A 26,354-nucleotide genomic window follows, 5' to 3' on the forward strand; every position below is an offset into this window, starting at 1 on the left:
TTAAAGAACAGTAACATACACCGCTTAAAAGCAATGGCAGGAGCTGCAGCACCGTTCTCTTTGTTCATCTGTCCGAAGAATTACTGCTTTTAGGAGGGAACGAGCAGGAGTTGTTCCTTATGTCAGGAGGGTGATGGAACGGATGGAGAAAGGGAAGAGCTATGATGCAATCCTCCAACTATGACAGAGGCTATAATGGGAGAGCTCTGTCTGATACGTTGCACAGACCAAATGTTTTACAGTCACAACTGGAAAATTTCACCCTACACTTTTATTCATCATGCTTCCAAATTGGTAAATTGAGGGGTGCAACATTGTCCAATAAAAATAACCTTTGCTAGAAGAATATAATGTTTCTTTTTAAAGGGTGGAAAGACTTTGCCTGTTTGATTCTGGGAACCTGGGCCAGGTCCTGAGCTGATGTGAATACTCATAGCTCCACTGACTTGGAGTTACAGGAAATGAGGCTAAATTGCTCTACATTAGCTAATGATCTGGCTTTACTACTACTTCCTAATCATACTAAGCAGTTCTACAGAGCTTACCATAGAAGGGTCTCAAGGCACTTTCCAGACAGTTAAGCTATCTAGCCACCCCCAAAGAGGAGTTGTGAGAAATATTCTCTGGTTCCAGATGGGACAGTCTAAGGCAAATTGAATTGTTTATGCAGCACAAACTATATCTGAACCCATCCCATAAGCAGGTCCCATTACACATACCCATATTATCCTCCTAAGCATCTGTTTGAGAGTTGTTACAGTTGTTAACAGTTAGGTCTGGTCTATGCAGGAATGCAGATGTAAATAGGTGCAAATCTATGATTTTATCTTACATTTTTCATCTTTCAGAGTAGCTCAAACCAAGTAAGCGCATCCATGAAGGAAACTTACACTGGTTTAGCTAAAATCATAAAAACTGGTTCGAGTTAAACTAGTGAAACTTTCTTGGGCAGGCCAGGCCATAAATTTACTTACTGAAGAATTTCAGGCTACTGTAACCCTTGGAAACCTTCCAGATGGAGAACTCTGATAAGTGTGACAATGCCGCACACTGAAGATGACAGATAAAACACATCGGAGCTCGCAAAATAATTTAGTTTCCTTTGGTGGCCTCTTGAGTAAGATGTGCATGATTCTTTGGCAGGGAGTAGATAAGTAACGATTTTCAACATTCATTGGCACAAGATGCTTGACCTTCCTGGTTCCAAGGTTATGACCACACAGATCCCTCTCCTTTATCCCCAAGACATGTCATCTTTGGCTTGAAACTATGTCATACCACTGGCTAACGAGATAAAAGCTTAGATTAGCAGGGGCAGGGAACTTAAACATTTGACAGCTAGCTCCTACTTGAAAATGCCTTCAGGATGGAATTTTGAAAGTTCACAGCAGATCACCCACAGCCTTAATCCCACCAGAATGAAGACAGCAGAAAAAAGGGCCTTCCTGCTTGCTGTCTTCTCAGAGTGACATGATAAAAAATGAATTGGTCCGAGTACAGTAGGTGCAATTATATGGTTTTGTCCTACTCGGAAGACCCAGACAGTCTAAAGTGCCCCATGTTAAAAATCTGTTTCCTACCACCCTGTACAGGTGGAATTTCATAGATTCGTAGAAGTAGGGTTGGAAGGGACCTTGCAGATCATCAGGTCCGACCCCCCGGCCCTGGGCAGGAGAGAAAACTGGGCTCAAATGACCCCAGCCAGGTAGACGTCAAGCCTCCTCTTAAAAACCCCCAGGGTAGGAGCCAGTACCACTTCCCTTGGAAGTTGGTTCCAGATCCTAGCCGCCCTGACTGCGAAGTAGTGCCTTTGGATGTCTGGTCTAAACCTACTGTCTAACAACTTGTGGCCATTATTCCTTGTTACCCCAGCTGAACTATACCAGTTGCTGTACAAAGTGAAAACTGAGTCTCTGGCTCACTGTTGGGAAGGGATTTAGGCAACCAATTCCTCCTTTTACCCTACAGACATCAACCAAAAAAAAAACAAACCCAAACCAAGTCAGGCTTCTAACTCCATTTTTAGTCACTATTATAACCAAAGTTTTCATGCTAGGCACCTAAACTTTAGACACTAACTTTGACATTTTTAGGCAACTGAATTAAAAAAAAAAAAAAAAAAAAAAAAAAAGGCTTGAAAATCAGGGAGGCTGAAGACCCAGGGAAGCATCAGGCCTAAATATCACATCATTTTCACAGGGTACAATCTGGATCCAGGAGACTTGGATTCTATTTCCAACGATGTATCTGTTCTTCAGGGTGACCTTAAGCAAGTGGTATAAACTCTCTGTGGCTCAGTTTGCTGAGATTTACCTTCTCTGTAAAATGCTTTGAGATCTACAGATTAAAGCTGGATATTATTACTTCTGAAATAAATGCATCTAGTTGTAAACACTGATTATAATCTCAGATCGTAGAACATATCCCACCATGCAGAAGCCCCTTATATGGGAGAAAGACTTGCGTAGATGGATCTTACGATGTGCTGCTGATATGCATGAAAGACCTCTCTTGTGGTTAAGGCACCGGCCTGAGATTTGGCAGGCACAGGTTCTATTCCCAGCTCTTCCAATACACAGGTTTCCAGCATGACAAATCACTTACCCTCTCTACGCCTTGGCTGTCCAAGTCCGCTGTAGAGGGAATACTGTTTTTCATGACACCAGGATGGAGTTACAAGAACATAAGCAGATCTAATATGCCTAATATGTTGCAGGTCAGACCCCATTTGAGCTGAGCTCTGCTTTCTTTCAACCAGCATTCTGTTGCCATTCCTGAGGATCGCGACTGCCCTGTGTGGACAGCTGATTTATACACAGCGCTGAAGCTACGTCAAGACATGGAACACTGAACTTATTTCACCCCTATTCCCCTCCCAAGAGACCTCGTTAGCAGGGTTATGTGAACCTTTGGGTGGCAATTTGATTCGGAGGAGATTCGGCCCGATTCAGTGACCAAATCTCCGAATCCAAATTGAATCTGGGGACCAATTAAAAGCTCCGAATTGATTCAAAGGAAAAGATTCAGAGAGCTTCAACAATTCAGGCAGCCCCTGGGGGCTGCAGGAGGGAGCTGGAGCCAGGACTCAGAGCTGCTAAGTAGTGGGTGGGGTACCATGGGAGGGCAGCTCCCATCCCCTGCCTGCTCCCCCAGCCCCTCCAACCCCCACCTGCTCCCCCAACCACCCCATGGCTGCCCTGCCTGCCCCAGCTTCTGGTGCTTTAAAAAAAGCCCCCACTCACTGGGTGCTGCCAGGTGAGGGAGCAATCCCCACTGCCCCATGCTGCATGGGGGGCTCTGCCAAGAGCCCCCTGACCCCCCCCTCACTCCTCCAGCACCCCCACCCCCCACTTGGCTGCCCCACCAGCCCCAGCTCTAAAAAATATATATATATAAAGAGGTAAACCCCAGGACTCACTGCTCCTGCAGTGGCCTCAGGGCTTCACAGGGCTCATGTAGAGCCCCGCATGTGGCGTGGGGCAGTGGGAGGCAGCAGGGATCACCCCTGCCAGCGGGAACAGTGAGGGGTTTTTTCTTTTTTTTTTTTCCCTTAAAGGGCCGGAGCTGGGGCAGGTGGGGCAGCCATGGGGGGGCTGGAACAGTGGCGGGGAGCGGGTGGGCAGCTCATGCAGAGCCCCCCATGCAGCATGGGCAGTAGGGGGCATCAGGGAATTGTTCCCCACCCGACAGTACCCAGTCTGTCGGGGCTTTTTTTTTTTCTTCAAGGTGCCAGGAGCTGGGCTGGGCGGGGCACGGGCCTGGCAGCAGCTGAATCGCCAAATCAGATTCGGCCAAATCAAATCAGGACAGTGATTCGAATCACCAAATTGAATCACTGTCCCTTGAGCCATTGAGATGAGCCCCAAGAGCTCCCTGATGAGCAGGGGTCCTGGTTTTCTCTGATAAAAAAACTCCAAAAAAAATAACCCCAAATCCACATTTCCCTTGATTAAAATGAAATGCCACTAAGATATAGATAAGGAGATAGAGTGGTGTTTCATTTTGATCATGGAAAAATGTGGATTTTGGGTTACTTATTTTAATCTGAAAACTGGGGACTTTTTTTTAATCAGAAAAACAGGATCCCTGCTGATCAGATCTGAAAGGCCTTATTTTCCTTCTCATTCATTCCTGTGAAATTGCTAAGGAGAGAGCAAAAGGAAAGAGGCAAGTCACCAACAGAAGTACCTCTTGCTTCTGTCAGGCCTTTCACACGATGATCATAAAGCTCTCTGCACATTAATTCAAGCCACATAGTGCCAGTGAGAATATGAAGATCCCCCCAGGCTGCAGCAAGTTAGCAGCTGAGTCAGAAATAGAAACCCAGGAGTCCTGAACCATAGTCCCCAGCTTTAGCAATTGCATCAGGCCTCAGAACCAGCAATCTGTTCGCATTTCCATGGAACTAGGACATTTTGTCTGTGTCATTCTGATGCAGAGTAGAGGCCTAGGGCCACTGATCATGGGTTTTCTTTTGCTCCATCAAGCAAATGCTAATTCTTATACCACTTATGCTAAGCCAGTGTAGATTTTCACCCTGCACAAGGGGCTTGCCCCCATGAAGAGTTTGTGAGTCTGCTACACTGGCTATGGCAGTTTATTTGAATATTTTGTACTTTAAGTAAACAAAAAAAATGAAATGCCACATCCGCTATTGTTTCAGAATAGACAGCAGAACCACAGAAACCACACCCTGAGTCATGAGAAACCATGGATTCCCTCCGTACTTAAAATAAGATTGAGCTATGGTTGCTGGGTGGGAATTGGTTGGCCAGTTATGGCTAAGGGCAACCAATACTCATAATGGAGATACTGTAACAACTGTTAAAGAGAGTCAGCACGAATACCTTTGAACCTGATGAGTAAGCATCTTTCCATTTTAGATTCCTGGGCTCATTTACTCACCTTTCTCATCGCCTTTTCAGTGCAGGATTCCTCCTGGCTTTTTGTAATTCAGGAATCTGTTAAGTTCAGCTTTAAAATTATTCAGGCAATGGAGCTTCCATTGTTTCCCATGGAAAATTTGTCCCTGGTCCCACACACTAACTTCATTTTTCCTGATCTCTAGCCCACATTTTCCTTCATTCGGTTTCATCCCATCACTTCTAGTGATGATCCTCAACTTCTTCCTTTAGAGATTTCCAGTGATCACAGCCCCAGTATCACCATATGCTAAAATGCACATAAACCTTTCTGTAAACCTTGCCTTTTAAGTCTAATGCAAGCCCACATTTATGAGTGGTTCTTCACCTCTGAATCTGATTGTATATGTAGACAAGTCTGTTATACCAGAGATCGCAAAGCTTCTCATCACTGCCTCAAAGTGAAGCCTCATCAGGACAGTAGGAAGAGGCACCAAAAAAGTACATAGCTCTAAGTCAAATAAGGAATTCATCTCATTGCAAGGACTATTCACCCCAGCTGTACCCTGTCTCTCCAAGGTGATTCTTACCAGCACTCCAGACCTAACACTCAATTTTTTATCCTGATACATTTGCACAAAAAAGTGACCCACAAAGGGAAACATGAAAAAGTATTTTATATACTACTAAAAAAACCAAAGAAAATATTTGGAGGATTTATTTCCTTAAATTTTGATGAATATTTATCTTTGGCTACCTATTCTACTGCTGACAGAAATCAGACCAAGAAAGTGTACTGGAGTATCTGCTGGTTTTAGCTGGTTAAGACAGTTTTCTTAGGACAGGAAGTAGAACTCTTCCAGTGTTGTTGCTTGCTATTAAACAGGCACGGTCCACCCTACAGTCAGCTGTGTTTTTGTACTAATAAGAGTGGTTCTTGTAGAAAGGCCACCTTTTCAGTCTGAAGAGTCAGCAAGCACTTTGCAAATTCTGCCCTACATTGTTGTTATTTTATACTACTTAGATCACAGAAATATCTGCAACTCCCAAAGGAGATCAGGGGCCCATTGTACTCAGGAGTCTAAAATGCTGCAAGAATCTGTACCTCAAGTCTTTATAGCCAATGAAAAAGCCAGTATAGTGTCTCTACCACCCTTTGTCTAATTCTTATCCGCAAAGCAGAGTGGCAGACTTCCATTGGCTTCCATGGGTACTGGATTGGTGCCTCAATGTTTTAAGGGTGTTTACCTCTATTTGGTTGAGCAATGCATTGTCAAACTTGAAGCCAGGGATTCTCTTTTCACTACAAATCACTCCTACATCTTCGGTGTGCTTGCAGTCAGTGACTCCCCAACCATTTGAGTTGCATTCTGCCAAAGTGGTCTCTCTGCCAGTACAATGGACATTGTCCAGCCAGATTTTGCCTGAGGAGGGAGAAAAAAAAAAAGAGAGATTCATGAAGAAACCACAGTGGTGGTCAATCTAGGCAAAGTGGTCTAACATGAGCCAGACACTCATTCTGGTAAATCTGAGAGCATCCCTTTAATGAAATTCAGTGTAAACACAGTCAAAGGGAAATCTAAAACACTCAAGCTACAAGAAGAGTTATAAAATACCAATTCAATCTTTTCAGGACCTACCTCAAGTATTTCCTGATCAGAAACATACCTTCTTCCCTAGAAGCATCTCACTGAGAAACCTCAACCATGAAGTTAAGTAAGGCTCAGATTTAGGTTTAGCTCCTCAGATGGTGTCAGCCCACAGCTTAGCAAGCATACACAGATTCACAACAACTGAAGAGCTGGTTGTCTAGTGAATAATGACTGTAATGAGACATACAAGCCAAAGGTTTACCAACTTACAATTTCGGGAGCTCAGCCTGAGAGACCATAAAGGGCTCAGCTTTCAAGAAGTGCTGATCAGCAGCCACTCGCTAAAACACCGTGTCTTTTAATGTCTCTCTCAATAAAAAAAACAAAAACCTTTCCAAATCCTCAAGCACTGGGGGAAATGTGCAGTTGTGCAAGAGTCATTTCATATCTGGACATGAAATCTTGTTGATGCACTTTGAGACCTGCAGCAACAAGCACAAACCAGACAGCGTGCTCCACTGTAAACAGTTACGTTTCACAGTGTGAAACAAAGCCCCTTTTCTCTTGTAAGCTCCCCAGACCACTCCTGCTTGCCATCTGCGTCAGCACACAGAGACAGGCAGGCTGAAGTGACCTTAATTATGAACTTCCTTAGGGTGAAAGCTAACATCCCTCAGTGATGGCTACTTCAGAGTGCCTCATGTCAATAGGTGCCTCAGCTTAGTTGATTAGACCCTGGCCTCCAATCACACAGGCTGTGAATCTTCTTTCTATATTTAGGGCCCCTCATATCATTTCTGGCATGTCAAATCCTCATTCAATCACATTTCAGAAAGAGCTTTAAGTTTTGATTGAATCTCACTTACAAAAATCTTGGTCAAAATCCACATTTAATAAGCAACTAGTTATTTGGAACATGTTGGTATTTGGATGCCCTGTTTGAAATCCCCTTGAAAGGCCTGATTTTCAGACCATAGTAAGCACCCACCCTCTGGAAAAATAAGCTTCCTTTAAATTGACTTAAGTCGGGCACCCAAAAAATTATTCAGTTGCACCCCAAAATCTTGGACAAGTTTCCTCTGCAATAGTTGAGTATGGGGATAAAAGGCGTGCAGCTTTACATGTAATGCACCATCCCAGCTGTGGTCCTTATAGAGGGTATAGTGAAGGGCCTGCTTTGCAAAAGTGCTGCAATATTAGACTGTACTTGTTGCTGCAAGTGTTAATCACCCCCCACTGCAAGTGATGTTATTTGTTCCTCCTACCTGTCCCTCATGATATAACACACCATTTTAATTCACCTTGAAAAGCAGGTAGATAAGGACTTCCTAAGCATCACCCCTACTACATTATATGCAAGATCAGCACTGTTTCCCTTGGACTGCATCATGGCTCCATGTGCCACACCTGAGCAAAAGGCCTTGATGCAGTGGAAGCTCTAAATTCATGGTCACTGGGAAATAACTTTCTCCCTTCAAGCTGCTACTACAAAAGCAAGACAGCTTCTGCATATTTCTATCTAGGCACTTATATGTATTGCTTTAACAATGTGGTTCCCATCTTCAAAAAAGGGAGGAAGGAGGACCTGGGGAACTATAGGCCAGTTAGTCTTACCTTGATCCTGGGCAAGCTTTTTGAGAGCATTATTCTGGCACATGTCCACGAGGGGCAAGCAGGGAGTGTATGCTTAGGGGCAACCAACACGGGTTCATTAGAGGCAGGTCCTGTCAGACAAAACTGGTGGCCTTCTATGACCAGGTCACCAAATCCTTAGCTGCAGGGGGAGCAGTGGACATCGTCTTCCTGGACTTTCGGAAGGACTTCGACACTGCCTCTTATCCCATTCTCATTAAGAAACTGGGGGGCTGTGGTGTAGACACCCACACAGTCAATTGGGTCACCAATTGGCTGGAGGGCCGCACCCAGAGAGCGCTGGTGGACAGGTCATGTTCGACCTGGAGGGATGTGGGCAGTGGGGTCCCCCAGGGGTCGGTCCTCGGGCCCGCACTGTTCAACATCTTCATCAGTAACTTGGACGAGGGCATAAAAAGCACCTGTTCAAATTTGCTGATGACACTAAGATGTGGGGGGATGTGGGCACGCTAAAAGGGAGGAATAGGCTGCAATCGGACCTAGACAGGTTACAAGGGTGGGTGGATGAGAACAGGATGGGATTCAACACAGACAAGTGCAAGGTGCTGCACCTGGGGAGGAAGAACGGGCACCATACCTACAGGCTGGGGAACTCCCTTCTCGTCAGGGCAGAGGCAGAAAAGGATCTTGGAGTCATCATTGATGCCAAGATGAACATGGGCCGGCAGTGTGGGGAGGCAGTCAGGAAGGCCAACTGCACCTTGTCCTGCATCCACAGATGCATCTCGAGCAGGTCCAGGGAGGTGATCCTCCCCCTCCATGCGGCACTGGTCAGGCCACAGCTGGAGTACTGCTTCCAGTTCTGGGCGCTGCACTTCAGGGGGGATGTGGACAACATGGAAAGGGTCCAGAGGAGGCCACTCCCATGGTCGGGGGCAGCAGGGCAGGCCCTATGAGGAGAGGCGACGGGACCTGAACCTGTTCAGCCTCCACAAGAGAAGGCTGAGGGGGGATCTAGTGGCCTGTTATAAACTAGTCAGAGGGGACCAGCAGGCACTGGGGGAGTCCCTGTTCCCCTGAGCACTGCCAGGAGTGACCAGGAATAACAGTCACAAGCTGGCAGAGGGGAGATTCAGACTAGATATCAGGAGGCGCAACTTCACGGTCAGGGCGGCTAGAATCTGGAACCAATTTCCAAGAGAAGTGGTGCTGGCTCCTACCCTGGGGGGCTTTAAGAGGAGGCTGGATGAACACCTTGCTGGGCTCATTTGACCCAGTACTTTTTCCTGCCATGGCAGGGGGTCAGACTTGATCTGCTCAGGTCCCTTCTGACCCTACTATGAAACTATGAAACATCTGTGCCCCTAGTACCTCATGCAACTGCTCTATTGAGAGCAGCTGACTGATTCACCAAAGCACCGCCTAAAGGTAGAAAGAAAGCAGACTGCTGTCCCTGGTGAAGGAAGAGCTGTAAAACATAGGAACAGATTGACTACTTGGGGAATTGTTTAAGCACAGGTTAGACAAATTTGGCTGGGATGGTTTAGACAGGGCTGATGTGTCCTAGAGCTTGGGGTCACACTAGAAGACCTTTTGAGGTCCTTTCTAGTCCTATCATCATATGATTCTATTTCATGGAGGGGGAAATAAAGCCACAAGAAATTAAATGGCAGTGGAGGCTCACAAATGGGCATCCATGAGCAAGGCAGGAACAGCACACGGATCTCTTAGTCCTGTACTTTAAACACCACCCACCGAATTGGAGATCTCTAGATGATAGTCTCGACAGCCAAAGTCTCAGATGACAGTTAGCACCAGTGTAGGTAGCCTGGAAACAGGATCAGAGATTTTTTTCTCTCTGGCAGGGCCTCTTTAGACCATGGGTAGTAACATACGGGCATTGCTGTTGAAATGTAAAGGGCTTTACACTTTGAACTTCCCAATCCAGCCCCTTTTTCCCCAGCACTGAACTCACTCCCAATAACTCAAGCAAGCACAGGACACGGCAGCAACTTCCTTACCTTCTCCCTTTCCGTGTTTGGAGCCCGGGAGCCAGGACACAGCCTCCACATAGCCCAACTCTCTGCACACTACGTGAGCAGAGTGGATGGAGAAGTCATCATCGCACACTGTGCCCCACTCGCCATTGTAAAACACTTCCACTCGCCCTTCATTGTGCTTCCTCTTCTGCCCTGCCAGCCGCAGCTGAATCTTGGGGACATTCGCTGGCCGCTGAGGACGTTGTTCTTGTGCAGGTTGCTCAGGGTAGCCAGAGTATGGCCAGTACCCATACTGGGCAAGACCTAGCGAGCTCAGGGAACTGAAGAGGAACAGCATAACAATGCAGTGGTTATAGATGAAACCAAGGGATCTTTCCATGTTCCAAGGCCTCCGTTTTCAGAGCCAACTCCTCTCTAGCAGCTACCCTTCAGTGAGTGGCTTTCCTGAAATAAAAGAAAAAGCCAGCTTAAGTGGTAAGACACAGTAAGACAAGGAGTTTATCTATTTCTCTGAGGACAGGGCATAGCTAAGAATATGCCCAACATTGTCAGCAGAACAAAAGCCACATGAGATTTATTTAAGCAAATGGAAAGTTTGCTGAAAAATGCCACTTCCATTGCCTTTCTATCTAGGCACTTACATTTCAGTCACATTTGCCAAATAGTTTCAGCTGGAAAATATTTTTTTTTTTTTTTTGTAGGCAAGAGTCACACCACTGCCAATGAATAAAAGGTGGGGTACTGCTACCGACAGCTTGTGGGTTAAAGCATTCACCAACCAGGATGCAGAAGACACCTTCAAAAGAGGATCTCCCACCATCCAAAATGAATGCACCAAGCGTAAATAAACAGTCACCACACCAGGCACTGAACCCCAGAAATTATTGTAATTTAGACAACAAAACCTAATATTTTTTATTGTGTCCAAATGCTTCCCTCTCCTCACTTTATTTTTCTGTTCAGCTGTTGAACTGAGCAATCTGTCATTCAACACAGGTCCTGTAGGACATATTTCCTGGTAAAATACACAATTCATTAAATGGAGAATACACAAAATCATTATTTTGCTCTGGAGAAAGAAAAATGATGCTGAAGAAACAAGGCACTTGACTGGGATTTAAGAGCTCTGGATCCCATTCCCAGCTCTGTGGTTATATTTGGGAAAGCCATTTTCTCTCTATGGCTCAGGTTCTTTGCCTATAAGGCAGGGATAATGGTATTTATCATCCTTGGTAAAACACTTTAAATCGGTCTCTGGCCCTCCAGCCAAAGCTGCGTCACGAGGAATGTAGACAACCATCAATCCTTTGCATCATGGTATATGCTTGGGAGGTGCCTGATGAATTTGCTTGTACCGAGTCCTGTGACCACCAATACCTTTGACTTGTACACTTAGGGAAAAGTTTGGAGGAGTGGAGACTGCCCAAGACCCAGTTGCTTCTCTGCAATTGCAGTGGCAGGCATGTGGATGTGATAAGGTGCCCTGGTGTTTCTGGTTTCATTCCTTGCAACTGTGCATGAGGGTTTGAAGTGGGAAGTATTAAAAATCCTGTGGGAAATGGTTGCCTGTGAACATCAGGGACTGGACTTGTTCTGCATTCTCCGTGTTCGCAATCAAATAGTGCCAAATATAAATACCTGTCCATTCAGAACTAGGCTGAGTTCCACCATATTTCACATCCCCAACTCTCTAGATGCTTCTCCATCTCAAAGATTTATGAAGCTAACTTCACAACAGCAAAAAGCAAGGGATAGAGTGCTCTCTGTTATACAGTTGTGGAAAACTGAGGCATATACAGAAAGCTAAATGTTACACAAATCTATAGCAGAGCAGAAGAGTGAACTAAGAACTTCTGCATCTCAGTGCCTTAAATATAATGCCCTTCCTCTTCCCCTTTGCCACAAAACAGCTTGTAGAAAACAGCACATTTTCTGATTTCCCAAAATGCAAGAGTTGCGTTCCACTGAGACCCAATGCAGTTTGAAGCAACTGTTTAATAGAATCTGTATTTACAATGACCAGTTTTGGATTAATCTGTTTAACAGTCTGTGTAACCAAACAGGAGTTTCAGCATTTTTCTTCTTCTCTCATCTGATCAAATGGACCATAAAAAAAATGCTAAATGCAGCATTTAAACAGTGAAAACACAGGAGGGAAGAGAAACCTGGAATAATGTGGTCAAGATGGAATACTTGCATCAAAGTTGGAGTTTTCCCAATTCCCAACTTGATGACATAAGGCATACTTTCCATTACTACACATCTGGCTTCACCAGCAAAGTATGAATGTATATTACCATGCCGAGGAATAGTTTTAGTGCAGACTTGCCTGACATTCTCCGGCCTATTGGTACTAACTGTATGCAACCCAGCCAGTCAGCAAGTTGACTAGCTGGCAACTCAGTCATCAAATTACTCCTGCCTTCTTATAGCAAGTGAAGGTTCAGATGATGGTCGCTTAGGGTAGGAGGAGTGGATTTTCTGCTTAATGACAACAACAACAAAAAAAGGAGCCAGACATGGTGCTGAACTTAATGTCAGCTCATTTCCTGCCTCAACCCTCAAATATTCCTCTCTGTTTTTCATACAGCCAGCACATGGAGTGGCATGACAGCCCATGTGAGGTCTGGTGGCTGAATGTTTTCTAAATGATGCCATCCCAGACAGCTGTGGGAAAAGCTCACCAGCTCCTTGAAGCTGTAATATTCCCCAGAGGCAGCATAAGCATGGGGAAGGGCCATCTGTAATAGAGATGCTTGGAAAGAAAGATCCTTCAGTATTTCCTATGTCTCTACTACCCACAGATTACAAAGAGACAACATGACACAAGTAGAAGCCCAGGGGACCTTGTATTTTGTAGGCTTCCAAGATGTCAAAAAAGGCAGCACCATGGCCCTGGGCATTAGCTTGGTGTTCAGGAGATTTGGATTCCATACTCATCTCTCAGATCTATGCGCGTAAAGCATTTGTTTAGAAGTTAAGCATCAGTGATAAAGGCAGGAATGTTCTTTGAATGCGAGGGGAAGGGTAGCACTTGCTTTAGCTAAAGCTCAGAGCAAACCTGTGAGGAAAGGGTCGTTACATATTCGTTCAAAGATGGACCAAATTTCAATCTCAATCAAGATGTGGACTTCCACTGATTTTCATAGCCCAAGATTTATGCCCTGGTTCTCCCATGGAATTCAGTAAGGTACAGTATTTAGATACCTCCATATCCCTCTGATACAAGGTAGTATTACCCTCATTTCGCAGATCTGAAACTGAGGAGCAGGGAGAAAAGACTTGGCTAAAGTCACCTAGGGTCTGTAGCAGAGCTGGGAAGAGAATCCAGGTCTCTTGCATCCCAGGCCAGAAACCCGAAGGAATGTTTTTGTGCTTTTCTTCGGCAGCCAATTAAGTGGGAGGGGGCGTTCCCAAAGATAGTCATACTGCAGAATTCTTTTTATTTAAACACCTTTTTACACAAGTAAAAGTCTCATAGGATGATGTTATATGCTGCTCTCACTGATTTCTCGGTGTTATGCTGCTCTCCATAATGAGGACAGCTCAGCGTTTTGTCACAGGTTCAAGATGATCTTTATTCCACTGAAGACTGAATATTTAAAAGAACAAAAGTGTCCTTTACAATCCATTAGACCATCCTGACAGGAAAAGCCCATCCTAGGCGAATCTATAGGCCGGGGGGAAGCACTTTGCCTTATGCTTTCAAAACAGGTACAGCAAACCGAAAACTTCAGGGCACCACTCATTTGCGTTACTACAGATTTGTGCCAATGTAACGCAGCAGATGTTCGAGCTTACTGGACTTGCAAGAATCTTTCCACTTTCTCTGCAAATGATTTGAACTAGTTTGTATTTGGTTGGATGTCACATCTAACTGATGGGTAAATTGGATGCTGGAAACAAGCTGAATACTAGGCCTGTGGGAGTCGGCAGCTATCCGATCTGGCTTCAGAGCCGTCCACTTCGGATGGCTGCGATCCGACCTGGAGCGCCGGACTGGGTTGCCGCCATTGATCCGGCCGAAGCGGCTCTGAAGCTTCGGAGCCGCCTCGGAGATCCAGCCATAGGGTATAACGGGGAATCAATAAAATATCTGTAACTTTGTTGTTTTTTGTTCATTTTGGATGAACTTTTCAGGGATGGTAGACTCTGCAGAGAGAAAGAAACCTGGCAAGTTTCAAGAAGATCAGTGTGGGGGTTTGGGGGAAACAGCACCCCAAATTCTTGAAAGCAAAACTCCTGTCACGGCAGTGTGTTACACCACAGGGGGGTCTGGTGGGCTGGCAGCTCTTAGTGAGGCCACAAAGCCTGCCAAGTTTCAAGGAGATCAGTGCAGGGGTTTGGGGGGAACTGCCCCTTCAAGCTGCGGAGAAGCAAAACTGGTGCCATGGGTGACAGTGTGCGCCAAGGCACAGCGGGGTGACAGCGGCAGGGACGGTGACCCCTGCTGTGATCCTGCCAGCTGTCGAGGAGATCGGTGCAGGGGGTTCTGGGGCCCTGCACCCCTAGCTGCTGAGAGGCAAAACTTGTGCCAAGACTGTGATTGTCCTGGGACAGTTGATTGTCTGTATTGAATCTTTCCTCTCCTTAGCATGGTTTTGTAGGTGCTAATTGCTGCAAAGTCATTATGTGGTAGCTAGGTCCTGTGTATTGAGCTGGTCCCTGAGTGAATCACGTTTGATTGACTGGTAACTGGGAACACAGCAGCTCAGCAGCCAGGCCTGCAGCAGCGTCTCCCCTCCCGCCCCAGGACAGACACAGTCAGTCCCACAAGCACCCATGGCACCAGTTTTGCTTGTCCGCATCTTGAGGTGCAGTTCCCCCCAAACCCCTGCACCAGTCTTCTTGAAACGTGGCAGGCTTTGTGGCCTCAGTAAGAGCTGCCACCCCTGCAGTTTTCACCCCATGCTGTACTGCCTAGAGGTGACTTGAGTTTTGCTTTCAAGAATTTGGGGTGCTGTTCCCCCCAAACCCCTGTACCTGCCTTCTTGAAACTTGGCAGGCTTCATCCTCTCTGCAGAGTCTACCATCCCTGAAAATTTCATTCAAATCGGACAAAAAGCATCAAAGTTATAGATATTTTATTGTTTCCCCATCCTATGGCTGGATCTCCGAGGCGGCTCCAAAGCGCTTCAGGAAGCTGAACGAGGCGGCGCTTCGACCCGGATGTGCTGCTTTGGACCCCGAAGCATTCAAAGCTTCTCCAGATCCAAAGCCTCGCACAGCCCTACTGAATACATACATGCGAGTCAGAACTAGCAGCTTTAAACTTGGGAGGAAGTTTATTTCTCAGAACAACAAAATTGAAGGACAGTAGGGTACTGCTTTAAATAGAGAGCAATGGGACAATATGCAATTAGTTTTGAAATAATGAAATCTAGCTTTCCCACGGTTGCAACATATCCTAAGGAATGTGTTAGTGTGCGTTTACAGCTTGTTGGGATGTTCAGAAGTATCCAGATGTTCTTATTTTCTTAGAAAGTTCCCACATGATAAATATTTTTGCAGTCTGATAAAGCCAAAAACAATATATGATGAATTTATTATCAGGTCCATAAAGGAACTTGAGAAGCAGAGGCAAGAGGCATGACATTAATCCCAATATAACGTGCCAAATTTATCCCCAGCTGAAGTTTCATTAGCATTATACCGGCGATCAGTTGGGCTCAAGATTAAACTAAGTACAAACATTTGCTGCGGGGAAAGACTGTGGAGTTAGGTTGTTTTTTTTATTCCCTGGCCAGCATGTCCCATGCCCCTACCTACAGAGGATGTGGATGTCAGAGTTGTCAACCAAAGAGTCTGGCTCCTGTGCTCAAAATGTAGAGCGTTGTGTTTTTAAGTTTTGGCAGTCTCCAATTCAATTTCTATTCTGAACTGTTACAGATCCTCCTAACCTTCAGCTTTAAGGAAAACTATGGTTACTCTCAAGGTGAGCACTTATCATACCAAACTAAATCTGGATGCGTTTTAGCTTGGGTCTTTTGTTTTTTCTTTCACATTTATAAAGAGGTCCTTGATGTATTTAGCAGAAAGATTGCACCCAAAGAAAGCAACTGTTTGGAGAAACAATTAAGGGTCAGAACTGGGTACTTACTAGCTGGCGTGTTAATTAATAAACCAGATTGACCACTGCAGGTTGACAGACCTTTTTAAATTGCCCTTTGTCTCGCAGCTCCCTTCCAAGGCCTCGATAACTATGTTAATGATGTAAGTCTCCATCTCTCACAATTTCAGCAGGCCTCCTCACTGAGCAGAAAATAAGTCACATCCACAGATGACCAAATCAGTGGAAAAACCAAGATTTCCTGGTTCCCTATCCTGGGCTTTAAGCCATAAGACTATGCTCTATCTTTGAACTAACTGTTTTTAAGGCTTGGTCCTACAAATTGCTGACAGAGCCCTTTGCAAGGTTGGAGTCTTGCTAATCACAGAGACAGACAAATGCACTAGGCCAGGAGTAAATACAGAGCAATTTCCCTTCAGGATTAGGTTGCACCGTTATTCTTTAGAGAATTCAATAGTCAAAGCTAATACACCATTTTCCTCCCCAAAAAGCCCTGCCATGAGCTCTGCAGAGCTTGCTGGCTGCCAGCAAGGATTCCTTTTTAATGTGGCTGGATCAGACAAACAATAGATCAGCTCAAACGTGACCAGAAGTAGCAGCCTCCTTGCTCTACACAAATATCACCTTTTCATCTCACTTCTGGAAGAAGAAAAAAAAAGAACAACTTGAACAGTGAACTTGAATTCTTCGTGTTAATGGTGCCGGTACTGCTTCATTTGGCTTGTATGAAATGGGTTATCCATTCAAAGAGGAGGAATAACTGGCACTCTGACTGTAACCAGAGGCTGCATTTTCATGGCTATTTCATAGCAGGGATTGTCAAGTAGTAACTATTTACTAGCTCAGAATGGTACCACATTAACTGTGCGTGCTGAGATTTTTATTCAGTCCCATATAAATCAAGTTCCTCAAGCACAATGCTCCAGTAGAATGGAGGGAGTACTACAAATAGTATCTTTTCACCATCTCACTTGTATGTAAAGGGTTCAATTCATTTTCTCTGACCCTAGGAAAGACACAGTACTCCCATGCAGAGCCTGACAGCACCAAGAAAATTAGAGGAAAGTTTCATCATTAACTTGAATAGAAGCGACAGCAGGGCCATACACTTCTTGCTATTCAGAGGCACATAAAACTGCAACCTGCAGTCTAATGAAGCCAGTTTCATAATAGGGGGAAGATTAGGCCCTTATGGCACATAAAAACTATCCTCAACCATCCTCAATTGTTCCTGGTCTGCATTGGGACTAAGAGCTTACTTGAGAAATTGGCTTCAAAGAGCACAACGGGCTGGAGTAAGCACTACTCCAGGGTTTTCAAGATGGCAAAATATACCCAGACACCAAGACATCAGTTCATCAGTAAGAAGTGAACCGGTAACACTGAACAGCAACAGCAAAGCCCCTGCCACTTCAGCTAGAGGTTTAACTTGACTGAGAGTTAACAGTTATGCCAATTGTTAGCAAAACCCTAGAAAGGGCCATCTATCTGCAACAGATCACCGAGCCCATTACATGACAGAGATTCTCATGATTACTTAAAGGCCTGACAAGCTCATTAAGTATTTGTGCAATTGTGGAAGTGCCATTAGGCAGGGAAACAGTGACTTGTTGGACTAGAAGATCCGACTCTTCCTTTCACTTTTCTAAAATGATGAGAGCAGAAACATGCAATCAATTTATGGCCCAAGGTTTCTAGGTCCCTGGACACTTTTAGAGAATCTTCAAATTGTTCATAAACAGCAGAATGATAATCCAGAAGATACCAACATCAAAATCCCTGGTGTTCAAATTAATTTGAGTTGAATAATATAAATGGTCTAACACATTCTGCTACAGAACAGTCTTCTCAAGGATGATGACTTGAAGGCTACACAAGAGTTCTTGAATATTCCCTTTTTAATCTCAGTACCACTGCACACTCTCCACCGAAAAGTCTCTCTGCAAAGGCATCCGAGAAGTGTACAAATAGAGGGAAACTTTATGAGCCATACTTGATGCTCCACCTGAAACAATATGAGGGGCAAAACAAATCTCACAATGGGTTCATAGAGAGACAACAGCTAGGTGCCATACTCCCAAGCATTGACCCTGAGGTGTTGCAGAGTCACTTGGAAGGACTGGATGCGTTTAAGTTGGCAGGCCCGGATAAGTTCCATCCGAGGGTGCTGAAGGCACTGGCCGATATCATTGCACAGCCACTGGCAAGAATATTTGAGCATTTGTGGTGCACGGGCCAGGTCCCAGAGGACTGGAAAAGGGCCAATTTGGTCCCTATTTTCAAGAAGGGGAGGAAGGAGGATCCAGGCAACTACAGGCCAGTCAGTCTCACCTCCATCCTTGGTAAAGTCTTTGAAAAGATTATTAAGGCTCACATATGTGAGGGCCCAGCAGGAAAAATTATGCTGAGGGGAAACCAGCACGGGTTTGTAGCAGGTAGATCATGCCTAACTAATCTAGTCTCTTTTTATGACCAGGTTACAAAGCACCTGGATGCAGAAGTAGGGGTAGATATCGTTTACTTAGACTTCAGGAAGGTCTTCGATACAGTATCCCACCCGATACTGGAGAACAAGTTAAGAGGCTGTGACTTGGATGATTACACAGTCCGGTGGGTGGCAAATTGGCCAGAGGGTCATACCCAGAGAGTGGTGGTGGATGGGTCGGTGGAAGGATGTGGGCAGTGGAGTCCCGCAGGGCTCGGTCCTTGGACCGATACTCTTCAATGTCTTCATCAGTGACTTGGACAAGGGAGTGAAGTGTACTCTGCCCAAGTTTGCGGATGATACAAAACTGTGGGGAGAAGTGGACACACCGGAGGGCAGGGAACAACTGCAGGCAGACCTGGACAGGTTGGACAAATGGGCAGAAAACAATAGAATGTGATTTAACAAGAAGAAATGCGAAGTGCTGCACCTAGAGAGGAAAAACGTCCTGCACACCTACTGCCTAGGAAATGACCTGCTCGGTAGCATGGAAGCGGAAAGGGATCTAGGAGTCCTAGCGGACTCCGAGATGAACATGAGTTGTCAGTGTGACAAAGTCATCAGCAAAGCTAACTGCACTTTATCGTGCATCAGCAGATGTTTGACAAACAGAACCAAGGAGGTGATGCTTCCCCTCTATCGGGCGCTGATCAGACTGCAGCTGGACTGCTGCGTGCAGTTTTGGGTGCCGCACTTCAAGACGGATGTGGATAACCTGGAGAGGGTCCAGAGAAGGGCCACTCATATGGTTAAGGGCTTGCAGGCCAAGCCCTATGAGGAGAGACTAGGGCACCTGGACCTCTTCAGCCTCCGCAAAAGAAGGTTGAGAGGCGACCTTGTGTCTGCCTATAAATTCATCATGGGGGCGCAGAAGGAAATTGGTGAGGCTCTACTCACCAAGGCACCCCTGGAGGTCACAAGAAATAATGGCTATAAGCTAGTAGAGAGCAGATTCAGACTGGACATTAGGAAGAACTTCTTCACTGTTAGAGTGGCCAAGGTCTGGAACAGGCTCCCAAGGGAGGTGGTGCTCTCCCCTACGCTGGGGGTCTTCAAGAGGAGGTTAGATAGGCATCTGGCTGGGGTCGTCTGAACCCAGCACTTTCCTGTCTGTGCAGGGGGTCGGACTTGATGATCTATTGAGGTCCCTTCCGACCCTAACATCTATGAATACAAAGCATATGCCATCAGGCACCAGCAGCTCATGGAAATTACCTACCTCCAGGTAATGTAGAAACAGGTATTCTGCAGATATCACCACGGCTGCGGTGTTAATCCAAACTATAGTATGAGGTCAAGAGTGGACAGGGCTTCCGAAAGCAGCACTTCCCCAAGACATTACATGCCATTCATACAGGTATTAATTACAGCTTCACAGGAAGCCAAATGAAAACTGTTGGAACTGCAGATATTTTCTTAGCCCTTTGCCAACTGCATAAGAAAAGCAAACTCATAATTTGGGATCTCTCCCTAGATAATTCTCATTTGAAGCACTTACCTATGTATATGCAGACTCTCACTGCCACATGCCTGCAATTTATCTCTAAATAGATTTTTTTTTTGATTGGATTCCTTTTTTAAATGAAGCTATCTAGAATGACTGCCTGGTTAACAAAAACCTGAACCAGTTTCTGGCTGAAAACAGTTATTTAAGTGATACAAATCCCTTGCTACTGAAACACTTGCAGTCACTATCTCCTACAGGGGCCAGTATACCGAAGTCAATGGTACAACCTATGCTCAAGACAAGACTTAAAACTACAGTGCAATACAGGATTGGTGCCCTGGTTTTGCGACAAATTCCAAGTCCACCCTCATCCATCAGTCAATAGGTGATATTTCAGATGTCTTTAGAGAGATATCACCTAAAATGCTGCATAACCATTTTCTGGATGAGGGTGGTATTCATACACATCAAGGGAAAAGCCAACAGATGTTAGCAAGTAGCAGCAGGAGGTTTTCATTTGCAACCACAATCATTCAGTTGCACTGGCGCTATCCAGTTAGCACGGGATTTTCATAAAAATCAGTCGAGACAGAAAACACTGGCTGGCTGCTAATAGGTGTGGCTGCCAGTGGCGAGCTGATAGCTGCTTTGGGAACGCAGTATCTCATCAGTCTCCTGCATGATGAACAAGGCTCAAGTGCTAGTAACACTTGAAAAAAGTCCAAGATTAATTCGTTATAACACCACTCATTCATAGGGCAGAACTGGCAAGTATGAGGTGCAGGGAAAGTATCGGGGAGCCTCTCATACTTCAGCTAGAACAAAGTGACAAACTGCCATCATAATGACTTGCGGCCCAAGTGCCATCCTACACATCACAAGATTTGGCTTGACAATAAAAAAACAATGATTTTGTGAAATAATTACCCAGGACTTCCTGGTCTCTCCTCCACATTCACATCGTGGGGCAATAAGAAAAACCTCACAGACTTGCTGAAATATTCACAGCAGGAGACAGAACCCAAGAAACAATACAGACTACATTGCTGTGAAAGATGAACAGGGAGGATAAATGTATTTACAACTAGCAACATTTTAATGACTAAGAAACAATCATCATCTTAATCCTGGGAATTTACTGCACTTAGTGTCATTCCAAAATCTAAATCTGAAGAGTGAAACTCACCTGGCAAAAACATGCTAACTAGATTTTGAGAGAGCTGTAAGTCTGGCCACACAACCCAGGGCACAGACAGATGTACAGTGATAATACTGCAAGAGACATATGAGAACTTGCCTCTCGGAAGGGCACGTCACCTGGTCAGTGGTCCACCCTGCACTAAGTGGAGCTAAGCCACAGTAATTTGCCCCTGAATGAAATCAGGGTTCAGCTTTTGGTAACTGGTTCCCCACTTTTCTTACATCAGTGTTTTGCCTGCCCACATCTTCAACATCAACCCACCACTATTAGTTGTATCACTCAAGTGAATTCTACAGGCCGATGAATTCCAGCAGGTCCCTGGTATACACTGCAATAGTACCAACTTCATATCATTAAAAAGCCCGAGAAAAGGGTTGGAAAGCACAAAGATATCAAAACACGCTCAAATGGTATAAGGGAAAAAGAAGGGCTGCAAACTCGCATACCTGCTTCTCCCACTGAAATCACTTATGCTCAATCCCAACTGTAGCTCTTGTTCAATTTTTCAACACTAGGTAGAAACAGTTTATGTCCAGGGATCCAGACAGATTCAGCCTCTGCCCTGTCTCAACTGCATTTTATTCTGGCAACAGGTTTGAATTTCTCTCTTCCCCCACTACTTTTTGGCAATAACAGAGGAAGATGAATGGAGTGCACTATCTTCCTGGTTGCAGCATGACTGAATTTCTCAGGCTCCTGGCCAAAGTAGACTCTTGGCTGCTGTTCACATCTTAGGAACTAAATGGATTATGATCTTAATAGGAAAGCCTCCAGCAACAGATGTGACACCTGTATCCTACCCTTAATTTACATCCAAAGTGATCAAACAGACAAAAATTTCCAAATCTAATCTTACTCCCTTTTTTTTTTTTTAGCTTTAGAAAGTAGAGCCGACTTGCCATAAATGAAACTCTAGGACCAATCATCTGCCTCCATTCCCAATTCTCTCAAAAGAAGCAGCAGCAACTAGAACCTCAAAAGTTACAGTTCTGCTTTATCGAGAGCAAACTATATGCTCTTGAAGGAAAGGAGAGCTTATAAAAGAACAACACAGTAAAAGCCACAACTATGCAGGACTCGTAGCAAGAGAACACACGTGCATGTAGACACTTCATGCACCAGGAAGTGGTGAACCCTAGCAAATATCTAAGTCAACGAAACAAGGAAAATCCCTGCCATAGTGCAGATTTAGCCTGCAGTAACTTAGCAGGCGTTCACAAGGCAGAAATGGCAGCTTTCTGTATCATCTTGGCAAGCTTTTGGGCACAGTCACCCTTGTTCAGGCCCTTTCTTGCCAAGAATTTTTTTCCAACTCCTTAGTTGGTCTACTAAAAGATATCACATCTACCCAAAGAACTTTGCCTGCCTATGTCCTTAGACCAACATGGCTACAACCCAAAACCCAGCAGCTTTATGCATTGGAATGAACATGCTTTCTGGATTTCCATTATTCAGATATTAACTCTGATGTCACCTTTGGGCTCCATTCTGCTTTCTATATAACACAGAACTTCCATTAATATCAATTCCACTTGGCTTCTCAGGATCCCCATTATGACCCCAAGTGCTATTGAAATTCACTCAGAGTTGAGCACCTCATTCTCTGAAAGCTCTTCTGAAATGCCCACCTTATCAGCTCCTCCACAAAATGGGAATCTGCTCTCATTTCAGGGAGGAAAAGGACCCCAGGCATTATATATAGGGTGATGTGCAAGACATTTTAGCTTATGGATGCAAGATACAGAATACTTCCCTATTTCATTCAATGTCGCACTCTCCAAAATCCACTAGTTTTCTGTCTGGGCTGCGATCCAAGTTTGATTTAATACTTTCCATATTTATTCTACCATTAACTTTTACAGACAGCATATCTACAGGAAGGCATCTACAAGCTCAAATACTAGATCAAATTCATCCCAGGTGTAATCCTATTGATTTCAAAGGGCTTGTACAGAGCCTCAAATTCACCCACTATGCTGTATATTTATACACATTCACAGGATATACTGCCTCTCTACCCACACATCCCTATTTCCCAAGTATTTCATACTTCTATACAGTAGAATCTTTCATCCCAAAGTGCTTTACAAACAAGCAGCTCTGTGAACTGTGCAATTATTCCATCTACCACAAAAGAGCAACCATTTCTAGGGTGGAATGTGGCAGCTGTTTAAGTGACAGTGTCACAAGGTGATGGTTTAGGACAGAAAATGAAACTGGAATGTAGACACAGGAAGAAGGAAAGACACCCTGAAGGTTAACATCTTGCAAAAATATTCAGGCAACTTTGACCTCAAGGACGTTGATGGACAGTTTTATTCACAGGGCCAAAGACAGCACTTCCAGCACTCTGTGGTAGCATACTGGGTCATTGCTTCCCAAGAGGAAAAATATACACTAAAATGCCTTTTGGTAACACATGGATTTCCTTGAGGTCCCATATCTTAATGGTGACCTGACCTGAACCCATCTAGCTTGTGAGATTTTGACCAAAGCATGGGGTTGCAAACTGCCTTTGTAAAATTCTCTTCTTTTGGCTGGCAATTATGTGATAATGACTGAAAGGGTCAGTGTTATAGCTGACTCCATGCAATCACATCCTTATCTATCTTCTTGAAAGTAAGAACTGCCTCAAATACTAAGCCTAATGCTGAAAAACCTATTACCTTTACTGTGCACATGGAAAGCACACGAGAACCATTCAGAAAGCCCATATGAAATTCATTTATGTGGTGGTGACCAACAATCTTATTAAGTCAAGTGGTGTAATTTCAGTCTGATTTCTACTAGTAAAGTAGCTCTTGCTAATATTTGCATTGTACATTTTGCAGCAGAACTAGAGCTTGCAAGCAGAATAGTCTATGTGGGTGGTATAATATGGAAAGCCTAAAGCAAAGTACTTTCAGTCTCTATCAAGCAGACGTTTGAAAACAGTGCAGCATCATCCTGATGAATTGATTGCTGACTGGGAGGTTAATTGATTTTTCCCCTCTATACTCACAGATAATCAAGGAAGGTTTTTCTAATCTAAGCGCACCTTTCTGAAGCTCCTTGGTCTCAAGTTCCCCTCCAGAGCTGCAGACAGTGACACCTGTTTGAGACCAAGTAGGAGTTGTTCAGTCTGAAAAAAGAAGAAAAGCACTCTGCTTCTCTAACATCCTCAGAGTCCATAAGAGAGCTGCAATGATTTCACAAAGAGCCTGTCTCAAGTTGTAATGCTGCAGACTCATACTCCCAGACCAATGGCACGTCTGGTGTCCTCCCTAAGTAGCCCGCACATCTCGATCTCATGATAATCAGAAGCTGAAAGTCATTCTGCACCCTATGTGAGCTCAAGATAAGATAGTCTAAAGATCCTCTAAGAAAGAATTTCTATTCAGTGTAAGGTCTTTCTGCAAAGAGCAGAGCGCAACTTTGAATTCACCAGAATTTTAGCACACTCAGAGAAAGAAGCTGCCCTGTATGAAAATCAGCTTTTTATTTGTCATACCATCTACAGATAGGGAGCATCTGTGTTGACAGTTTTTCCTTCTGAGAGGCATGTATTCAGACAAGATAATTCAAACTACTTCTGAAGGGTTAGATTGGGAAGATTTACATGCCTTGCTACATGTAATCTGCCTTCTTTTCTAAATCAAGCCTGTGATAATAACATTGCACAATAAACAGTCCATCTCAACTTGCAGGCAAGTTAGCAACATGTTTCCTCCACTTCATTAAGTTCTTTTCCAGTTCATTCCTATAAGCAAGGGGTGAAAAAAAACAAAACAAAAAAACAACTTTAACCTAGCCAGAAACATCGCTGCAAAACAGAAAACTTCTGAAGCACTTATATGCCCCCCAATCAAGCTTCCAAAAGGACTGCAAGAAAGTCTTTTACCAGCTTCCCTTCTCTCCTACTCCCCTCTCTAAATTTAGTCGCTGAATAACTGAGGATGGAGAAATAAAAATGTTCCAAAAAGTGACAAGCGAGTTCAACTTTCTGCCTGAAAGGAAGAGAGTGAGTTGGTTTAAGTTGCTTGCTAAATAAATCCCCATGCAAATCAGTCTGATGCTCCTCTATGGCCATAAGTCTGCACTGCAGTATACAGGACTGCCCTTACCTCAAAGTTAGTGGTAGGATGATTTGGGGGTGACCTCTGTTCCTTCGCTCTTTGTGCCGAAGTTACTCTCCTGGGCTAAGAGTGCCTCTAAGTGGTCCCCTCCACTTTATAAAATATCCTGCAGCCACAGAAATGAGCTGCAGAAACCCTGGAGCTGCTTCCCCCCGGCAAATTTCACTGGAGTTATCCACACAAACCCCTCCCAAGGCCCACCCCCTTCAACCTCAGCCACACCACCTCGGCTAACGGGTGATATCATGGGCTTTTGTTGTAATCCGAGAGCTGTGGCATTCCTGGAGCACTGCACTGGAAAAAGTTAGTGGGATTTGCAAGCAAGGAGGTGAGCAGAGAAAGTGAATTTCTTCCCAGGAGGCCCCTAAACAAGAAAGCATTTGGGATCTCTTCACTGTGTGTTATTCCTCTTAATATTTATTTTGCAATAGCGCCTAACACCACCAATCAGATTGAAGGGGTCCTGATGGCGAGTGTTGCAGCAACACACGGAAACAAGGTCTTCTAACATAGGATCTTTTTGTAACTACCTCCCTTTCTAGGGCTTTTGCATACATTTGCCGTTTTCCTTCTCCAAGGCTATTTTTTCTAGGTTTCATCTCCCTTTAACCCCTTTGGCATTATATTAATCCTCACCCTGAAACCTACATACTGTTTTTCCCTACTTGGTACCCTAATTTAAGACAAAAACAGACAGCTGAGCCTCAGAAGTATTCAAGTATATCCGAAATCTGGATATACATCACAGGCTACCCCAGCAATTGGCCAGCTTCCATTTTATCTACACCTCCTTTTTATCAAAACACTGACAGGAACTACAAAGATTTAATTCCTAACAAACCCCAGACACACACTCTGGATGCAAACATACCTGACACTAGGGGTGTTTGAAATAGGAATGCAACAGGGGGAAAAGGGGAAAAAGATATATAAAGGGTCAGGCCAGATGTGAATGGCCCCTAACCCTGGGGGACATAGAAATCCAGATC

General features: G+C 44.6%; 1 protein-coding gene across 2 annotated transcripts in view; it reads right to left on the minus strand.

The window, feature by feature from the left end:
- LOXL2 (lysyl oxidase like 2) overlaps nt 1-25,536 on the minus strand; it is an 87,162-nt gene extending 61,626 nt beyond the window's left edge. The window contains exons 1-4 of one of the 2 annotated variants that reach the window (XM_090055272.1): nt 25,354-25,536; nt 24,288-24,341; nt 10,069-10,491; nt 6,111-6,286 (exon numbers count right to left, since the gene is read on the minus strand). In XM_090055272.1, coding sequence (XP_089911398.1) covers nt 6,111-6,286; nt 10,069-10,426 — 534 coding nt within the window. In that variant the 5' untranslated portion in view covers nt 10,427-10,491; nt 24,288-24,341; nt 25,354-25,536. The remainder of the gene's footprint in view (nt 1-6,110; nt 6,287-10,068; nt 10,492-24,287; nt 24,342-25,353) is intronic. The other variant, XM_090055271.1, reaches the window with a different exon arrangement.
- Nucleotides 25,537-26,354: the final 818 nt, after the last annotated feature.

Source organism: Crocodylus siamensis, chromosome 6 (assembly GCF_052110815.1).
Source record: "Crocodylus siamensis isolate JL-2025a chromosome 6, ASM5211081v1, whole genome shotgun sequence".
In the NCBI taxonomy this organism is placed as follows: domain Eukaryota; kingdom Metazoa; phylum Chordata; order Crocodylia; family Crocodylidae; genus Crocodylus; species Crocodylus siamensis.